Source organism: Carlito syrichta, unplaced genomic scaffold, assembly GCF_000164805.1.
Source record: "Carlito syrichta isolate Samal-C Ts95f unplaced genomic scaffold, Tarsius_syrichta-2.0.1 Scaffold303983, whole genome shotgun sequence".
Taxonomy (NCBI): domain Eukaryota; kingdom Metazoa; phylum Chordata; class Mammalia; order Primates; family Tarsiidae; genus Carlito; species Carlito syrichta.
In genome coordinates, this window is record NW_007248079.1 from 680,734 (window position 1) to 702,449 (window position 21,716).

The 21,716-nt window shown below is 35.8% G+C and overlaps 1 protein-coding gene across 4 annotated transcripts in view; it reads right to left on the reverse strand.

Annotated features, from left to right (window-relative positions):
* Window positions 1–4,237: 4,237 nt before the first annotated feature.
* BRINP3 (BMP/retinoic acid inducible neural specific 3) overlaps window positions 4,238–21,716 on the reverse strand; it is a 432,045-nt gene continuing 414,566 nt past the window's right edge. For 2 of the 4 annotated variants that reach the window (XM_008059262.2, XM_008059261.2), the window contains exon 8: window positions 4,700–5,851. In XM_008059262.2, coding sequence (XP_008057453.1) covers window positions 4,735–5,851 — 1,117 coding nt within the window. In that variant the 3' untranslated portion in view covers window positions 4,700–4,734. Of the gene's footprint in view, window positions 5,852–21,716 lie in introns of all 4 variants that reach the window. The other 2 variants (XM_008059260.2, XM_021712987.1) reach the window with 2 other exon arrangements.

Consider the following 21,716-nt stretch of genomic DNA (forward strand, 5'->3'; position numbering starts at 1 on the left):
ATTAGTTGGTTAATCTGATTGCCAGCAAACAATATCATTTCAAATGTGGATATTTTGCTTCAGTTTTAATTTTATTTATATGTACTAATTTACCACACTTGGATGCCATGTCCTAAATAGCAAATGATTTGACATGGATAGTCTAATTCATCAGCCATTCACAGTTCATTAAAAATAGTCAATGTTGCCTCCGTATAAAAGAAACGGAAATGCTTATAAAAATGTCCTTCTAAGATGCAGTTATCAAATATTAGAAGTATTGTTGAATGATTGAATTGCAATTCTTGAAATTATTAGAGTAGGAAATATTGGCGATAGAATTATAAGTCTGATCTTATAGATGGAGGAGAGGAAAGTGGACTGTTAATAGCAGTAGAATAGATAGGTAGTATATTAAATGAGAACAGCAAAATGCAAACTCAAGTTAAAAAATTCACCTGATTGTCCTATACTTTCTTAGGATACTACAAATTTAGCATTTGTGACTCAAATTATAAATATTAAAACTAAATTTACTAAAGGATTATTATTCGAATGGTCTAGGCTCCAACTCAGAGCAATACTGTTATTATGGTTTCTGTAATCTTGATTTATTCAATATGTCCTTTTCAATTGTCACATTCATTTAGAAAACCTATATGTAATCTCTTAAAATCTTATATTAAGTTTGTTATTTGAAATTTGTCTTTTATACTTGGTTTGCAAACTTTCAACTTTGGTTCCAGTTGAATTCCTATATTCTGTAACTTCCACATTAGCAAGCATTTATAGTCTTATTTGTTCTCAAGCTGTATCAAATGGGTTATTTTGTTCAAATGAATAAATTTTATATCTGTTCAAAATGAAGACCATTTCAAAGTGCATGATGAAGAGAATAAAAGAAGACTCAGTTATACAAGGATTTATATGATTACAGGACAATCCAAGATCCTAATTTCTTCTAAGGTATTTCTTCGTATTTTGACATGAATCAGAAAAAGGAAAGGGGGGATTTCAGTTTCCTTTTTAATATTGGATTGTTTTGAGTCCATTTTAATCTTGCATTTAATATTGGAGGGAGGGAGAGGGAGAGAGAGAAAATAAATAATCTTGCATTATCAAAATGCAGTTGGCATCACCAGCTATTTAAGCATATTTTTGAGTTGACAGTGAACATTTGGATACTGATTTAACTTGCTAAAAATCAACATGAGTTTCCAGGGATAGCAAGTCAGGTCAAATTTTGATGATCATCAAAATAGCTGAAGAGGTAAAAGATGTTCTTGGAGAAAATGCTTTATCAATACATTTTTGATTTTCAGAATTTCAAGTTCTGTTACCTTTAGTAAGTTCAAGATAAGCTTAGAGTCATGAATTAGCAATAGCAAGAATCCAATATTAAAAAGGAAATCGAACACCCTATTTTCAAAAGGCGATTTCATATATGTATGAAAGTCTATATATATACTTTTGCTGTGACAAGATTTTAACAGTGAAGTTACTTTTGTTAAAAGTTTCCTAATTTCTAAAACAATGGGCAAAAGTTGATAAGCTTCGTTTTTCCCATACATTTGTGTGCAGATTTTGTATTAACTTAGACTATTATTTTGTTTCTTGTTCACTGGACATTTTTTAGTAGATGGAAATTTGTAAGAAATATAAACATAAAAATAAGTTTGTGTTTGTGTATTGATCATTTATTATTTATGTCTATATCCCTGTAGAGTTTGCTTGATATGTTTACGTATATTGTATTCATGCTATCTTAGAACATTCAGAGAATGGTATTCATATTATTTCTCCACTTTCAGGGGGAAACTATTCTGAGAACATAAAAGACTCACTAATAGCACTAACAAGAGAGTTGGAGCTAAGATAATTTTATCTCATCCAGTAAGACTTTTGTGCTAACACTTCCCAGGCATAAGAAGTTTCAGGATAAAACCCTAATTATGTACTTCTTTACCTGTGGCAGTAGGTTCTTCTCTCCCACATGCCAGCCAGGTCCAAACGAGCTGTGTAGTAAAAGCAGGAGCATTGCTAACATTTTTTAAAAGTACAATGAAATTGTTGTTGTTTTGAGTCCATTTCAATCGTGCATGTTGCTCAGATGGTTTTGGGTGTCAGTGGTTCTGGACAACTGGACCTCCAAGACTCTGCTGGCAAAGACCCTAGAGGTAACTCTGACTTTTACAGCAGATGTCTTTTAAAACATATTATCTATGTTTGATGAGGTTGGCCAATCTTTGGATGGTTAATTGTGGATTTTCAGTGCTGGTTTTATTTAATTTTTTAGATATGCTATGAGTGAATGTGTTTTAGATTAACTGTAAACCTCATTTCATCCACTGTTCTTGTTTTACCATAAGCCATTGCATGAATGAAACTAAAAACATAAAAAGGATAGTTCATTTAAAGTTCAGTGGTACGTTGAAAAGATAGCAGATTCATACCAGGAAAAGTCTGTGTCAGAATCTTAATCTTTCAACTTCTTTGTTTATGATCCTGGTAAACTTGATAAGCCATTCGGAATCTTCTTTTATATTTTTTCCTCCAAGAAAGTGAGAATGAACATCTATAACTTAGTGCTGTGGTCAGAATTAAAGAGAATATTTGCTATGATACCAGGAAGACAATATTTAATACTTATATACATTTTCTGTTGAATTACCTACGATAGCAGAAAGTAAATAAAAATTTTAAAAAATCAGGTAACTAAAGTAAGAAATTCAGTTAACCAGACATTAGGTGGAAGAACAGTGGTTTGCTTATGATAGATTGGATAACTATTTACTGTCTAAACTGTTTATTTGTTCTTAAAGTGTTTTTTGGAATTGAAAACAAACAGCCCAAGAATCCAGAATCTCTGTGTAATGTTTTTGTCATCTGTCCTTTTTTTCATCCATGTCATGAATTCCTTTCTGGTGTATCTTGAGACCTCCACAGGAAAGTTGTCTTTGTATTTGACAATTTATTTGATTAAATAATAAGAAAATATGTATAAAACATCTAGACAAAAGCTGAGTGATAAATAGCATAGACACATTTTACAGATACACTCCTCTAGCAAAAAGAAAAAAATAAAATTCAAGTTTATAGAAAAAAACTAATAATATCTCTAATATTATATCATGAGTAATATGGGAATACAGCATTCAAACTAAAAATTTGAGCGAAAACTGGTTTTATATTGAAAGAGTTTTCTTCTCAAAATACCTTTTTGTAATAGTAGTTTCACTGAGAGAAAAAAGTTTATTTACATTTAAACTAGTTATTTCAGCATTTACTCTATAACATTACATTGTAATTTGTAAATTCTAGAAATGTTATTTTGTTGACACTGGTAAAGTGCTGGAATAACTAGATTTTCAGGACCTTGAAACGAAAATAATTGTACAGGATATGCTGATTATTGGTTCTTAGAATGTAGAAAGAGAATGACAAAGCAAGCAAGTTGCTAAGGGAATTAAGGGGTTGCTTTCTCTGTGATGTGCCTTATAATCACACTGAGTCTTCTGTATGTTTGCTGAAATGTTCTGGTATTTATTTGAGAATTAGTTTATCTGACTACCTTAATTATGATTGTATGGCCAGGATTGACTTCTAAATACAAGTAACAAACATACCACTGTCACTGTGCAGAAAACACAACTGAATAAAAAACACAACTGAATAAAAAGTACAAGGGAGGAACTCTCCCACTCAAAAATAGAATGATTTTTTTACAAGAAAGGCTCTTTGTAACATCGGCTTCTCCTGCTAAATAAGTATTCTAGAAACCCATCAGTATCAATGTACCAGCTAGTGTTGTTGTGAGAGGTTGTGAATTTTTGGGGGGAGATTCTTTCAATATGTTTCCCATTTCATGATGGGTGATTTACACAAACGACCTGCACACACTGCACTGAGTGTTCAGCAGTTTTTGACCGAAAATGGAATAGCAGCTAGGCTCCACCCTCCCTATTCACCCAAGTGACTTTTTTGTTTGTTTGTTTCCCTGGATGAAAAAAGTCCTCAGAGGGAAACGTGTTTGCCAATGCAGAAAAGGTGAAACAGAAAACAGCAGAAGCACAAAAAGGCATCAAAATTGACGAGTTCAAAAACTGTTTTGAGAAGTAGAGAAAGCATCTACATAGGTGTATTGCATCCAACAGAGAGTAACTTGAAGATAACTGAAGTTTAAACATATAAGGATAAATACATAATTTTTAATTAATAAATTTCATGTTTTGGGGGGTCTCCTCTCGTATTCTACCTAGTTGGGTTTTCCATAAAGATATTTGAAAGGGATCTTCAAATGTTTCCATTAAAAAAATCTTGGTGAACTTTCCCCAGATTCTAACAAACTATATCAAAATAGAACTCATTTCATGGAAAAAAAGGAATCCCACAGCACTTCTTTTTAATAACTGTTCAGCTACAAAATTTTATTGGTATCTTTTTATGTTCCCTCTAGAGGATGTAATGCACAAAAGCATTGCCACGGAACATATAAAATTACAAATGAAATTTATTGTAAAAAGTAGAATGTCTTCTAGACGGGTGTCAGTATTTATTTCATTCATAAACCAAAACTGCGGTATAATATATTCATTGTCAGAAAGTTCATGTGTGTAAATTGCCATCCAATGTTATTGACTGATATAAGACAGATATTGAAAAGACAATTTAAATTTACTCTTCCAAACATAAACTGTTCCACAAAAGCACTGTAAAAACTCCTTCAGGATTTTGGGTTGTGCTTGACATTTATGGTTAACTACATAATTTGGTCGTGTCATAATCCATTGTGTTTGGCAATTTGGCATTAAACGCCTGCAGAGCAGATTGGATCCTCACCACCTCACTAGTAGACAGCTTGAGTCTATGACGAAGCAAGCAAGAGAAAAGATCTAGACGACGCTGACCAGGTGGGGAGAGTTTATTTACACGGTCTCTTATCTCTAGCAGTTGCAAAAGTGCAGAGTCCTGGGATCCCTGAGTATAGGGGTAGTCCAGCTGCAAAATCAGGTCCCGAATTGCTTCAGGGTCAAAGTGCATGCTGTAGCCAAAGACTTGAATGTTATTGATTTTCATATAGCCCAGGTTCCGAGAAGGATCAATAAACTCCAGAGGTTCGTAGTAAATGCTCTCATTGCCATTGGGGCCATTTGACTTGATGCGGCTCCTCAGGTAGATGTGCACCGTTTCAAAAAATGTCTTCCATTTGTTCCCCAGAGTTAGTGTCCAGTTATAACACTGCAGGGGGAGGTCCAGCTTAGTCCGCTCCCAGTCTGGAAAGCTGTTCTCATTCACTGGCATAAACCAGCTCTCCGAGTGGCTGCCGCCGAAGGGATTCACGTAAACAGCCAACACCGGCTCCAAGGTGCTGTTTTTAGTTAAGCAGATCTGTAAAGAGAGACCCAAGATCATATGCACCAGACTTGACTTGTACTTGTTACTTTTCAAGGTGAGGAGCATCCTCTTACGCCAGGAGGGGTCAAACCAGCTATTGAGGCGCATGTCATTGCTGATAAAAATGGCATGGACTTCTATTCGTCTGTCCGTTTTCTGCAGCAGGTATTTCATCTCGAGATCTTGCAGGTCGGTCTCAAAGCCAATGTAGTGATCGGTGGACTCGGCGACCTCGGGCTTGCAGAGGCCCTGGCTCAGCATGTAGCCGGTGTTGCAGGTGCCGCAGCGGGTGCGGTTGTCGGGCGCGCAGGTCAGGCAGGCGGAGGCGTCGCCCACCGTGCAGGGCAGGAACGCCGTGCAGACCACCTGGTCGTTCGGACACGTGCACGAGTGCGTCTCTTCGGAAAAGCTGCCCAGGAGGCCGTTCTCATTGCAGTAGAGAAAAGACTGGATGCGCGTGAGCCAGTAGGTTGAGGTTCTAGAAATACAAAAGAAAACGCAGCTACATGAATACAAAAACATTCTGTGTGTGTGTACCGCAATAAAGCAAATTTTAGCTCAAAAGCGTCACTACCAATTCTGAGGTCATCTCTAGGCATTGATTTCAATAAAATAAAGATCCATATAACTCGTGTGTGATGTGTGTGTGTGTAATATATATACTTTCCATATATTCTTCCACAAAACACAAGATTAGAGATAGAGATACTAGGATACTAGACTTAAACCGGAATATTGCATTTCTAACATAGATTGCATGTCATCTCTTTAGTGTACTTAGAATCTGACAGTAACTATAAATAAGTCGGTTATTGTCTTGAAATGATAAGAAAACAAGAAATAAAAGTGGTTTATTATATAATAGCTAGAGTAGAATCAGAGCATATACATGATAATTATTCATTTACTCATTTATTTACTCATTAATGAATAATTCATTTAGTTATTCATTCATTTATTCATTTAGCTTCATAGAGCACTAGTGTTTCTAGAAGCCTGCATAGAAAGTAAAATAAAAATTGAAAGAAAAACAAACAACTCTAAATAGCCAGTCAATGTATTTAGAGCCCAGTGTTTTACGAACATTGAAAGAACAAGTACCCACTCAGAAGGAATATATTATTAAACATGTTTGATTCTATTCTTGCAGGCTGCTCAGGAAGATACTTAGAAATATCTCATTAAAACCATTAAGTCCTTTCAGTTTGGTGTAAATGCGTGAGTTTTTTGTGTTTGATTAGATTTACTAAAATTTTTTTCTTATGGGGCTAATCATAATTTTAATTTCAGCTCTCACTTCTACTTTCTTGATTATTTCTACTCTTGGTGTGTTGAAATCTCAGTAAAATAATTAAGAAAAAGCAGTGACCTTGTAATCTCATTTTCATTTTTATCTTATTATTTTCTCATACTAGCTATAAGATCATGGGAAAAGTTGCACAATCACTTTAAAACCCAGTTCTCTCATGTAAAAAATAGCAATAGCAATGTAGTAAATTTTAGTAAAATAGTGAATTTTCTATGTCTTGTCTTTGTAAGATTAGGCTTAAACTGTATGCATGTATTTAGAATATTGCACAGTGTCTGTTTCACAGCACTCAACAATTCTATCTATCTTGAATATTCTTATGCTTTTTTGGTGTTCATATTTAGTATATTTAGGATTTCCTGCAAAACATATATGTTGTACTCAATTCTTTAGATTTATTATATCACTGCTGTTTTAAATAATTTGTATGTGCAGAATATTGGTAAAATACAGGTATTAATCTGTTTAAACAATCAATAAAAACAACGAGTTAAAATATTTAGAACAATATTTGATGTATTTATTTTACATGTCCATTTTTGGTCTCTGCCCATCTTTGTCTTGCAATATAGCACTTTTTTTGTTAAAGATAAATTCTTCTCTGTTTTCTTGAATTAAATAGCTCCTTTATTCAGTTTCATAACATCTACTTATTTTTCCTGATAGTGTTTCCCCACTGAAAATTTTATATTATTTTCTATTTACTTGTTTCTACTGTTTCTCTCATTAAATATAATGCCCACTTGCCAGAATCCTGTATGTTTTGTTCTACATATCCTGTGCCTAGTAGAATGCCAGGAGATAACAGGATTTAATACTTATTGAATATTTAATAAAATCTGTGGGTGAAGCAAAGGAATATTTTCTTAATAAGCATAATTTTAAAGTGAAATCTAAACTCTGAACTGGACTTTTAATACAATTGAGAAGTCCTAACTCCGAAGTAGCAGGTAGTGAAGCTATACGACATACCCTTTGACATTTGCACATACAAAAGCCTTTCTTGTCTAGCTTCTCTAAATTGTACTGCTTTTTATGGACCCAGAAAAATAGCAATCATACCAAACCAAACTATAACACATATTTCTCTTAATTATTTTTTATATTGAAAAATACCGATTGGAATCCTAAATCTATGCGATTTGTGGTATGAATATGTTTTCCAAAGTTCATGTCCTGAAAATCTGACTGCCAATGTAGTGATGTTAGGGGGTAGGACCTGAGGGGAAGTGGTTATGTTGTGGGGACTGCCCACTTGCATGGATTAATGCCCTTATCTTAGGAGTGGGTTTCTCCAAAAAAATATAGGCTTATCTCCTTCTTACTCTCTTTCTTGTTGTCTCTTAGACTGTCTGCCATGGGAGAATGCCACAAAAAGACTCCCACCAGATGCTAGGCCCTCAATCTTGGACTTCCCAGACTCCAAAACCCTGAGCCAATACATTTCTGTTCGTTAAAAATTACCCAGCCTAGCCGGGCTCAGTGGCACAGCTTGTAGTCCCGCGCCTTTGGGAGGCTGAGGTGAGCGGATTGCCTGAGCCCGCGGGTTCGAGACCCGCCTGGGCAGCGAGACCTCCTCTCTACAATAAATCAAAAAAATTAGCCGGGTGTGGTAGCATGTGCCTATAGTTCCAGCTACTTGGAAAGCTGAGGCAGAAGGATCGCTGGAGCCCAGCAGATCGAGGCTGCAGTGACTGGGAGAGGCCACTGCACTCCAGTCTGGATGACAGAGTGAGATTCCAACTAAAAAAAAAAAAATTACCCAGCCTGTGAGATTCTGTAACAGCAGTGCAGAATGACCTAATATTATTTTTGAGTTTCTCTAGATATTCTTAGATTAATTCTTCAAAAACTCTCCCAAAGGTTGTGAAGTAACAAAAATGTGAGATGTGAGGCTATTTGTCACTTCATAAACCACACATCTATATATCTCTGCTACTCTTTCTGTGGTTCTTTGTTTTCTCACCACAGAATAATGCGAAAAGCTTCCTTTTTGTTGGTATATAAAAAAACTTGACTAATTATTTCTATATGCAGTCTCAGAATACAGAGATTAATATTATTGATTTATTATCTGCAGAATCCATCTGAATGGATATGTTTATCCCATTCACTTCTTAATCTTCCTTCCTTCCTTTTCTTTCTTTCCTAATCTTTCTTTCTTTTTCTTCCTTCCTTTCTTTTCTTTTCTTTCTTTCGTTCTTTCTTTTTCTTCCTTTTTTTTATTGCTTCTTTCTTTAGTTCTATTTATGTCTATCTAATATTATGTATATAAAACCTCTCTGGATTGAAAATTGTATTTTATTTCCTGAAATCAAAACATAGATTCGCTGAACCAACTCATCTTTCACTGTAAGCTCTAATGCTGTTTCCAAATCACAAGGACAAAACAAAAAATGAAATAAATAGACCTAAGCCTAAAGACAGAGCTCACAAAAGCAGGACACTATATAAATAATCGTTTGAACACTCTAGAAAAGCGATGGCTTTTCCAGCCCCATCTCACAAATGCATTACTGAAAGAAAATGTTTTGATTTCTTGGGTTTCATTCTGTCATGTATGAATATTGATAACTCAGCACACTGTCAAAGCCCTACTACCCTGGGATTGAAGCACTTGCATGTGGATTTCCTTACTTGTTGCTTCTTATACTTTCTCCCCAGTACCTACTTTTTGACTATTTTACTATGTTCTACAAAGAGGAAATAGATTTTTCAGGAAAGAAGAAGCGCAGTAATATGGCTTTTCTTTACTCCTATAAAATCTTGGTGAAAGCAGCAGTCAAAAATAAAGACACAGCAAGTTGCAGGATTATATAATGGATTTTTCATTTACCACAAAGTTCATATAGCTGTTTCTTCTCCCCAACAAAGTAAAGTTTAGTTTCTCTTACCTTATGTAAAACTTTAAGATCTTAAAAATTAAAAGTTAATTCGCATCAAGAATTTTTTTTGTTTTCTTTATTGCCTAAATATTAAAATAAATACAATAATATCACATCGTATTAATATTTGTACTTTGATTAGACAAACTATCTAGGGTCTACTTAGACTAATGATTGAACATGTAATGTTGAAGAAGGAACAACAAAGTGTATAAGCAGCAGTCGGGTCTTTTGCTGCTTTTTATCAAACACGTGGCAATGGTCCTGACACATACTTAATAGCACTTTAATGTATATTTACTAATTAAAAGAAAGGAGAAAGAAGAGAGAAAAGGAGACTTTAAAAAAGCAATTGATATGTGATAAATACAATAATACAGACCAATTTAAGGATATAGAAGCTCCTTACTTATTAGGGAAAGAGTTTGCATTGTGAAACTAATTTTGCACAAGGCTTTTAGGGGATAGCATTACATAGAGAAAAATACCTCTCAGAGTTAACCTAAAACTTCTTTTAAACAAAAATAAATATTAGCTTAAAAAACAGCAATTATATCATTAAAAAATCTTGTGACTAGCCAGGCTCGGTGGCTCAGGCTGTAATCCCGCGCCTTGGGAGGCTGAGGTGAGTGGATTGCCTGAGCCCGCGGGTTTGAGACCCGGCTGGGGAACTTGGCGAGACCTCATCTCTACAATAAATCAAAAATGAGCTGGGCGAGGTAGTGCACGCCTGTAGTTGCAGCTACTTGGAAGGCTGAGGCAGGAGGATCAGCGAAGCCCAGCAGGTCCAGGCTGCGGTGGCCGGGAGCAGCCACTGCACTCTGGCCTGGGGGACAGAGTGAGATTCCAACTCAAAAAAAAAAAAAAAAAAAAGAAAAAGAAAAGAAAAATCTTGCGACATACTAGTTTGAGAAGCTTAACCATAGTTTAATAAAGTTGTCTGTGTTCAAATTGTGATAATCTCCATATATTTCAGATCTGCTATTCTCTACAGGATACATATTATATGAATTTGACACTCATACAGTGAGCACTAGAGTAGGAGTTTGAATACCTGATTTCCAAGCCAGACTTTATCTTGTGACCTGGGACAAGTTACTTAGCCTTTTTAACCTGTAGCAGAAGATTTAGAATTCAAACAACCTTTGGTTCACATTTTGATTCTGCATGACCCTGGAGAATATATGGAGAGTTTTTTGAGCCTTGATCTGTGATTTCACTTCCTTATCTGCTGCCAAGGTGAAAGGATGTAACATATAAACCCCACTTTTCACAGAGTCTCACACTTTTGAACTGTTTATAATGAAGTAACATGAATGAAATGCTTGCCTCAAAAATGTTCCTCTTATGAAGAAAATCAACTAGGATATACTCTTATCCTTCTAGTTTTAAAGATGTTCAGTATGATTGGTGAACCAGATTTCTGACTCTATCTGAGACATAACATACGAATTTCTAGGGGTAAGGCTCAGAAATCTCACATTAAACCGTGCAGTCTCAATCAATTGTCATGTATACACAGACACAAATTAGTTTTAGGAGTTTCTTAAATACAAGCTAGTGATCAACATAGAAGAATATGTCCAGAAGAAGGTAGGGGAAAGTTGAAATTTCTGTAGAGAAGAGCAACAAGAGATGGCTTTCTGTTTACATGCATTAGGGGCTCAGTGAATACAATGTTCCCTAAAATTTGCAAACTTTACACGAGAAACTTTTGGCATAAATAAACATACACATGAAGAATAAGCCAATTCTATCTGGAATTAAATCAATTCTGGTATGCCATTAATATTAACTAACTGTGTTAGTGAACATCTCATCTGTCACAGGACAACTTCACATTCTTTTTTTTTTTTTTTCATTTCCTTTCAGCAGCTTGCAATTGGCTAACCCCATTTTAAAATTTTACATTTACTGAGTCTCATAAGTTTTAATGTCATACTCAGTTATAAATCTATTAAGCATCTGAGTGAAAACAAAATCAGAGAAACGAATCTAAATATTAATTTTTAAATGTGTGCTAAAGTGTTGTTTCATAGGACAGTGGGGAAAAGTGCTTAACAGATGACCTCAGGGAAAATATTTACTTTATTGCCATAGCAGAACTACATCAAAGATAAAGTAACCTTTATTTATGATATAATGCTTAGGTTCTTATTCATCTGTAATACTCAGTGATTTATCACAGAAACAAAGATCCACATGTAGTGACTCCTAAGTGGACCTTGAACATGTATAATAATACGATAAGAAAGGGATTGGCAGTAGTGGGACAAGACCGGGGAAGGGGGGGCACATAACATTAATAAGGTAACCACACTTTACCTGTACGAGGACCACATATATATCTAACCCTCACTTATACCCCACATTTTTAAAATAAAATAATTTCAAAAAATGTTTAGGTTCTTGAGTGAAAATACACTATGGCTTAAGTTCTTTTTGGGTTTTTTTTTTTTTTTTTTTTTCTTTTTGAGGAGGAGGAGGAGGAGGAAACTGTCTACTTTGTATCTTGCTTCATTTACCTCTCCTGAAAAATGAGAATAAAATGTAGGGTTTTTGTAAAAATTAAAACACAACTGTAGGTAAAGCGCATAAAAGAGTGCCTTTGCACAAAATAAACAGGAAAAAGTGCAAATTCTTATTTCTATTTTTTTCACTGTTATCGCTACTGTCATCTTTTAAAGAAATATCATTGTAGGCAGTTTCTTTATTATAAACTGCTTTTTTTCTCAGAAGGTTGAACATTTCATTTTCTCTTCAACAGTTCATGCATTCATGCATAATATTACACTGTATCCTGGCATTTCACCTTTATCAAAATAGACACTGTTTTGATAACATGATTAAGACTATATTTAAAAGTCTATGTGTAACCTCTTTATGATGGTTTTGAATCCCTCAGAAATATGCGAAACAATATTGCTTAAATGCAGAACATATATTCTAGATGTGTAACAGTTTGTACTGATGTATTAGAACATATGTTGATATAAAAACAATTACCTTGTCTCATGGTTAAATCCTCTCTGAGCAATAATAATCTTATTCCAAATGTTCCTTCTATCCTTTACTGCTTTCTAAATACGTGCAATGTGAACACAAAATTTAAAACCTAAACAATATAATTTCAGTCACTTTTTGAAGTTAAATATTATCTTTTTTCTGGTTAAGGCACTTTATTTCAGTCTTCATAGATTGGTTCTTCTCAGACATGAATACCTTAAAATAAATATAAATTTGGAATTAAGCACCCATAGCCATTTAAGCAATCATAAGCCGATTATTAGCTCAGTCACAGACAGATAAAACCAAATAAAAGTTCTGTCACTCTCCCTTTTCTGACTCTGCTGCTCTGGCCATCTCAGCTTTGTCAGTGTTGCCTGGGGTTCATGTTGACACTCATGACACACAGCAGTTTCACTCTTAGAAATAACTTTACACCCTGAGAAAAGGAAATGTCACTATCAGTCTCTCAAGGAAGTATACCACACATACACACACACATACACACACACACACAGACAAGCACATACATACACATGCAGGCACACATTTATTATTTTATTTTTTATATATGAACCTGAATTCAAGTATCTAATAATAATTTTGGCTTGAATAAGGAAAATGAATAAGTAGGTAAAGCAGCTGAAGATGTGGGTTGTGTATTAAATGTAATATTAGCTGATGGTAGCATTTCTTGAGCTTCTTTCATGTGCATACAAGCATGCCATTACAAGCATTATGTCATTTTATTGTCACATAACTTTCACTACTGCCTGAAATAAGGATGCTTATTATCTTAATTTATAGATAAGGACATGAGTTGTAAAATGTTTAACTAAGGACTTGTACAAGGTCAAATAGCTAGTAAGTACCAGAGCTGAAAGTATATCCTTGCTTTCTTTTTCCCCAGAATCACCACTTATCATCATTTTGAAAACATGTAGTTCAAATTTAAATTTTTTGGTTAAGTGATGTATACAGAAAATTTGCTTATTTCTCAGAGAGCTACTAAAACTTTATGTCTATATCTATGCTGCATTTGACAATATGGCTGAATAAAAAAACAACAGATTTATCTCTCTTCTAGTAATGGAATAAAATAAGAAAAGAATCAAGCCAACATTCAGAGTGAGAAACGTGAGACACAAAAAGATTACAATTCTATACTGCAAGTAAAGATAACATATTGCCACCATTTTTTCCCAATTAGTATGCATATTTAATTTTCTGTAAAAATCACTATAAATTGAAACAAATTTTCTTCTAAAGCATTTTAATTGTTAAGATAAAAGGCTTAAAATTATTATTATATACAAGTTCAGGCTGTTAAGTGGTCAGCGTAATTGAGAAATATTGACCAAAATGCAACTAGCTTGCAAATATGAGTAATCAGGCATCTCCTATGTGCTTTCAAAACATCCTGGTTTTCACCCACCATCATATTCATTACACTAAGTCATTTTCATATTACTCCCATTTATTACATGATGCAAGTGAAAAGATATATATATATATCTGTTTACTTAACCATTTTATTCTCATAAAATACCTTAGTTATTTTATACTGTTTATGCTTAATTTCCCTCATTACAGTCTTCTAAATTTTTGTTATTCTTATAATTTCTGTATTATGAATTCAAACTTGCAAATCTCAACTATAAGGTTTTCTAGGTGAATATTTAAAAAGGTAATTTCATCATTAAAATCAAACGATAAAATGCAGACAATTAGAATTGCAAATTATAATAAATCAGTGTGGTGATTTGTAATATTCATAGAAGGGTTTAAGAAAGTATTAAGAAAGCTATCAATTTCTCACAAACGTATCTTTATATATAATGCAAAGCCATTTAAACTTGCTACATTTCTTCTTTCCTTTTTATTGAGAATTTGCATAGTAGCAAGGCAGGTTGTGTTGAATCAACCCTCCCAGTCATAACAATAGTGCAATTTGAATGTAATAGAAAAAATACTTAGTAAAAGGCACTACAGAATGAGCAAAACAGTCAAAGTCTAAAATAATTTTTAATTTTAAGTTATGAGAACAACAATGATTGACATTTGTATTCATAGGCTTTTGCCCTAAGATCATTCTCTAATCTGTGCAACATAGGAAGGATAAAACTAAATTAGAAATCACACTCTTATTGGCTTCACATGTGAAGGATAAAAATAAGGGCTTCTAGGGAAGCTATAAATTGAGGGGGAAATCTTGAAAAAAGGAAGCAAAGCGAACACAAACCTATGGATACATTTTCCTTGAATCTTAAATGGTGCGATTGTGAGACACACTCTGAGGAGACAGAAAGCAAAAGCCAAAAGATGGGAAATGTTAAGTAGAGATGTTTGTTGCTGCCATTGGGAAACTGTTTGGAGTTGTAATGTCTTCAAGTAGGTAGAATGGCTTGGTAAACATCTCTGGATTACAATAAATGCCAGAAATGTCATGTATTTTAGTAAAGATTGACACAAGACAAAAACTGACTGCTATTTTTAGTTAACACTAAACTGACTGTTAAGTTTGAATAAACCCACTGTAACAAAGTATAAACCAAATATCCACAAGGACAATGTGGCCAGCGAGTAATCAAACTACCGGACAAGTTAAAAATGAACATTCCAATGAAGATAATATAATCCAGAGTCAATATACAATATCATCTATAATAATAAATAATACAAAATTACTAGAACTGTGAAGAAGCTGGTGAATGTCATTCATGGTAAAGAGTCAAAGCAGTTGATAGAAACTGATCCGTGATCAGGCTACATCACTGACAAGGAAATTAATGACTTTCAGATTAAAAAAATAAACCAATGGTAAAAAACAGAATTTTGTCACAAGAAGATCTAAACTATTTAAAAAAACGCTAGTGGAGACATTTGGGGAGGGCTTTTATGATGGCTGACTAGAAACATCTGATGCTCTCCGCACAAAGAAGGATCAAAATAATGAGTAGATAATCACACATCAAAGAGAGCATCTAAGAAAAAACACTGGAATTTAGCAGAAAAGTGGCAAGGAACCTCTGGAGCACAGGAGAGGGAAGTAAAGCAACTGGCCAAGACAGGATAGGCTTGCACAAAGAGACACTTCCCAGTGTAGACAAAAGGTAAATTAGAGATCCCCAATAATCCACATTCTCACCTTGGGCTCCAGCAATGCTAGCCACAGAAGATCCTGTTGACCCTCATGGACTTTGAGACTAGTATAAGCAACTGCTTAGAGTCCACACAACAGCATTGCTCCAGAGAAAGAGGTCATGCTGTGCCTCACAAACCACCTGAGGCTCAAACTTTAGCAGCACAATGCCATTTTGAGAGCTCTTCCCCCACCAGACTACATCCTTCACTAGGGTCCAGTATCTCCTTTATCTCCTCATCCCTGGAGCCCTTTTGACATCACCCCAAATTCACCTAGAGGGCTGCAGTGTCACAACACCAGCAGAACCCAGCAGTACAGCTGGGTCCCCAGCACTTTAGCCCATGCAGTGTCCCTTACCCCAGCAAACAGGAAGTACTGTGCACCAGGAAGGCTACCCTTGGGAACAAAAGGGAGCTAATGCATGACCTTTCCAGATCCTAGGAACCAAATGCCTGGGGCTGGTGCAACTGACAATAACCCTATCTCACCAGCAAGACCATTGTGCACATCCATGCACCTTTAGGTAGTCTATGGAGCAGCTTGCCTGGATGTCATCCCAGGGTCTGAGGATCAACCCACTCCATCCACTACAGTTGCATTCACTATAGGGAAACCAAATTAAAACCCGCCCACTCAACACTGCTGCTAGTGCTTCTGCATGTGGTCTAGGTGCTAGCAGATTCATCTACCCTGTTTACTGCCACTGGTCCCCACACATGTTAGGGGCCTTGGGAACAACCACAGCCACTACCATGGCACTCAAGTGTTCCATCAGTGTCCTGGGGATTGACCAAAACCACTAGTGTCCACACGTGCACCACTGGGGGTACCTAACAACAGGTCCACCCTGTCCACTGCCAGTGGGTACACATTCTAGCCAGACACCTAAGGACAGCTCCTCTCTTTCCACTACCGCTGCCACTGGTGACCAAGCATGTTGTTCCGGGCCTTGGTATCAACCAATCCTGCCCACCACAGCTCACCTATGCCTTCCAAATGCCTGAGGACAGACCCACTCAGCATACCAGTAACCCTACATGTCATCTGGGTCCCTGGGAGACTGACTTGTCCTGCATGCCACTGCTAGCATGCACACATGCCTCCCAGGGGCCTGAGGAAAGGTCGAGTGACTTGGCCACTCACTTGACGACTGTCAGCAAGAGTATTCATATGTGCTGCCTGGAAGCCCCAGAGTGGCTTACCATTGCTACTGCTGTTGCCAATTTTATAAAACCCACCCAGAGGCTTGAAGACTGCCCTGCCTGCCCAGCCCATTTCTGCCATTGCTGGCATGAAAGCAAACTGCTTGGAGGACCAAAGATCAGCTTACCCAGACCTACTATCAAAAGTGCCCAAAAACCGGGCTCGGTGACTCAGCCTGTAATCCCGCGCTTTGGGAGGCTGAAGTGCGTGGATTGCCTGAGCCTGAGGGTTCGAGACCCGCCTGGGCAACTTGGCGAGACCTCATCTCTACAGTAAATAAATAAAAAAAAAACCAGCCGGGCGTGGTAGCGCGCGCCTGTAGTTCCAGCTACTCGGGAGGCTGAGGCGGAAGAATCGCCGGAGCCCAGCGGGTCGAGGCTGTGGTGGCCGGGAGCGGCCCCTGCACTCCAGTCTGGGCGACAGAGTGAGACTCCAACTCAAAAAAAGAAAAGAAAAGAAAAGAAAAAAGTGCCCATGTACACTAACTGGGAGCCAAAGGACTGGAACACTGAACTTACTAGTACCACTACTAGAGCCCAAGGACTGGCCTACTTTGTGTCTCCATTCCCAACAAAGTCTTACCACACCTCTACAAACAACTACAGACTATGCCATTGAGGTTTTATAGACCTCACTGATGGTGACTACAGCCAAATAAATTATATGAAAACAAACTTTACTGATCCCAACCAGAATCAAAACCAAAGTGTCATACCCAATCAACACTATAGATATGTATATAGAAAAAAGTATTTCACTATGAAAGTCATTCCATTAAATTGGAAGAAGCAACTGCTACATCAGATGTACAGCTATCAATGTAAGAACAAAACGAAATTTAAAGAAGCCAGAAAACATGAAGAAAAAAGCCAGAATAATTATTTAGTAACAAGGTGAAAAACATCTATAGAATGACTAAAGAGAACAAAATAATGATACTAAAGAAACTCAGTGAGATACAAGAAAACACAGATAAATAACACAAAGAAATCAAAAACAAAATTCATGAACTGAATTGGAAATTCAACAAAAAAAATAGATATCCTAAAAAGGAACCTAACAGAAATCCTGGAATTAGATAAGTTAATGAGGAAAATAAAAAACTGTAAAATACATCAAACAGAATAAAGACTTTCTAAATCTGAATACTGATATTTTGAAATAATATATGCATAAAAGAAAAAAGTAATTAAAAATGAAGAAAGCCTATGTGATATATGGGACATCCTAAAGCAACCAAATATTTGAAATTGGGTGTTCAAGAAGGAGAAGTTTTGGGCAAAGGCATAGAAACCCTATTTAACAGAATAGCAACTGAAAACTCCCCTCAGCTTATAAGTAAATAGATATCCAGATCCAGGAAGCTCAAGGATACCTAAATACACTGAACTAAAACAGGTCTGTTCCAAGACATATTATAGTCAAACTGTCAAAAATCAAAAAGAGGTAATTTTTTAAAAAGCAAGAGAAAATTACCAACTCACATACAGCATGTAAGGAAATGCCAATCAGACTAATAGTAGGTTTTTCAGCATAAACATTACGGCCATTAGAGAATGAAATGATATATTCAAAGAGTTGAAAGAAAAAAATAAATCTAACAACAAAGACTACCATACTCAGCAAAGCTATTCTTCACAAATGAAAATAAAATAGAATATTTCCGAGACAAGCAAAAACAGGAGATTAATCATGACTTGGTATAGAGTGGCTGAATGTATTAAATAACAAGACCCAACTTTCTGCTGCCCACAAGAAACTCACTTCACTTATAAAGACACACATAGCCGGGCTCGATGGCTCAGCCTGTAATCCTGCGCCTTGGGAGGCTGAGGCGAGTGGATTGCCTGAGCCAGGGTTCGAGACCCGCCTGGGCAACCTGGTGAGACCTCATCTCTGCAATAAATCAAAAATTAGCCGGGTGTGGTAGCGCTCGCCTATAGTTCCAGCTACTTGGAAGGTTGAGGCGGAAGGATCGCCAGAGCCCAGCGGGTCAAGGCTCAGTGGCTGGGAATGGTCACTGCACTCCAGTCTGGGTGACAGAGTGAGACTCCAACTCAAAAAAAAAAAAAGACGCACATAGATTAAAAGTAAACACATGAAAAAATGTATTCCACAGAAATAGGAGTAAAAAGTGAGAAGTAGCTATATTTATAGCAGATAAAGAAGATTTCAAGTCGAAAATAGTAAAAAGAAGAATAAAAGGTTATTATATAATGTTAAAGGGATCAAATCAGCAAGATAATATAACAATTCTAAATATCCATACATTTAACCCTGGAGTACCCTGATATATAAGACAAATATTACTGAATCTGAAGGGAAAGGTGGACTCCAATACAATAATACTTGGGAACTTCAACACCCCATTCTCAGCTTTGGACAAATAATCTAGACAGAAATTCAACAAAGAACCTTGGATTAAATATCACTTTAGACCAAATGGGCATAACAGATATTTAAAGAACATTTCCTTCAACAGGAGCAGAATCTATATTCCTCTCATTAACACATAGAATATTCTCCAGGATAGATCTTATGTTAGGTCACAAAAAATATCTTCACAGATTTTTTAAAAATCAAAATAATATCAAATATTTTCTCAGACTACCATGGAAATAAAGCAAAAAATATATAGCAAGATAAATTTTGGAAACTATACAGATATATGAAAATTAAGCAACATGCTCCTGAATGACCACTGAAGAAATTAGGAAGGATACTTTAAAATGTCTTTATAAATGCTGTTGCTCCTCTGTTGGATATATGTTTAGGATGGATATTTCTTGTTGGTGGATTGAACCTTTTATCATTATGTAGTGTCCTTTTGTATCTTTTTAAATTTTTGATAGCTTAAAGATTGTTTTATCAAGATCGGCAGTAGTGGGAAACTGCCAGGGAAGGAGGGCACACCTCATCAACAAGTTTATCTGCATAATGAACATTTGTATACCCAATTCTGAATTGTACCCCCACACACACAAATATATATATATATATTTTTTTTTTTTTGAGTTGGAGTCTCACTCTGTTGCCCAGACTGGAGTGCAGTGGCATGCTCCCGGCCACCACAGCCTTGACCTGCTAGGCACAGGTGATCCTTCTGTCTCAGCCTTCCAAGTAGCCAGAACTACAGGCAGGTGCTACCACACCTGGCTAATTTTTTATTTATTATGGAGATGAGGTCTCTCCATGTTGGCCGGCGGGTCTTGAACCCACGGGTTCAGGCAATCCGCTCACCTTGACCTCCCAAAGCGCAGGATTATAGGCTAAGTCACCAAGCTCCGCAGTACCCTACATATTTAAGACAAATAAATTTTAAAAAGAAAAGGATACCTGTACACACGTTTATTGCAGCATCATTCACAATAGCACAAACATAGAACCAACCTTGCTGTTCATTGAAATGGTACTGAATTTTAAAAAGTGATACATATACACAATGGAATATTACACAGCCTTAAATAAGGACAAAATTATGAACTTCACAGCAACTTGGATGGACTTAAGAGTCTGTAATACTGACTGATCTATCACAGAAACAAAGAACTGAGTACCTCATGTTCCTACTCATAAGTGGACGCTGAACAATTATTATAATACTATAAGAATGGATTGGCAATAGGAAACTTTCAGGGGAGGAGGCAGTGGAATTGGCAGCAGTGGGAAACTACCAGGGCGGGGGGGTACTTCATCAACAAGAGTTCCTGCATAATGAACATTTGTATACCTATCCCTGAATTGTACCACATATCTTTAAAATAAGAAATTTTTTAAAAGTCTTGGATGCTTTGACATTTCTTCATTATTTCTTAATGAAGAAATTATGAAGGTAATTTAAAATGTCTTGAAACAAATGAAAATGAAAACAACATATCAAAACCCATGGGAAACAGCAAAAGAAGTTCTGAAGTAATTTTATAGCAATAACCATCTATATTTAAAACATAGAAAGAATTCAGAAAAAAACAATGTAACAGTGAACCTCAAGGAATTAAAAAAGCAAGAACAAATGAAAAACAATATTAACAGAAGGGAAGAAATGATAAATATAAGAGTAGAAATACATAGAATAGAGATTTTGAAGCATACAAAAGACAAATGAAACAAAAAACTTTTTTTAAAACATAACCCAAATCAATAAATTGCTTGCTGAACTAACCAAGAAAAAAATAAATAGAAGAGTCAAATAAATAAACTTAGAAATTAAAAACAAGACAATACAGTTGATACCACAGAAATACAAAGGATCGTTAGACTGTTATGAGCAATTACATGCTAACAAATTGGAAAACCTAGAGGAAATAAATAAATTCCTGGACACATACAATCTACCAAGACTGAAATAGAATGGAACCAGGAAAAAAGTAGAAAGCCTAAATGCACCAAAAACATGTACCAAGATTAAGTAAGTAATAAAAATCCTGCAAATAAGCAAAGTCCAGCACCAGATGTCTTTACACCAATTCTTCTCAAGTTATTCCAAAAAACTGAAGTGAAGAATTCTTGGTAACTCATAAGGTCAGCATAGTGCTGATGCCAAACCCAGATAAGGATACAACGAAATAATAAAGCTACAGGCCAATATTCAAATGAACATACATGTAAAATCCTCAACAAAATACTAGCAAACTAAATCCAACAACACATCCAAAAGATGATTTTCAGTGATTAAGTGGGATTCATCCCAAGGATGCAAGGATGGTTCAACACACATAAATCAATAAATGTAATACATCACATCAAAAGAATGAAGGATAAAAATTATATGATCATCATGAGAGACAAGGAAAAA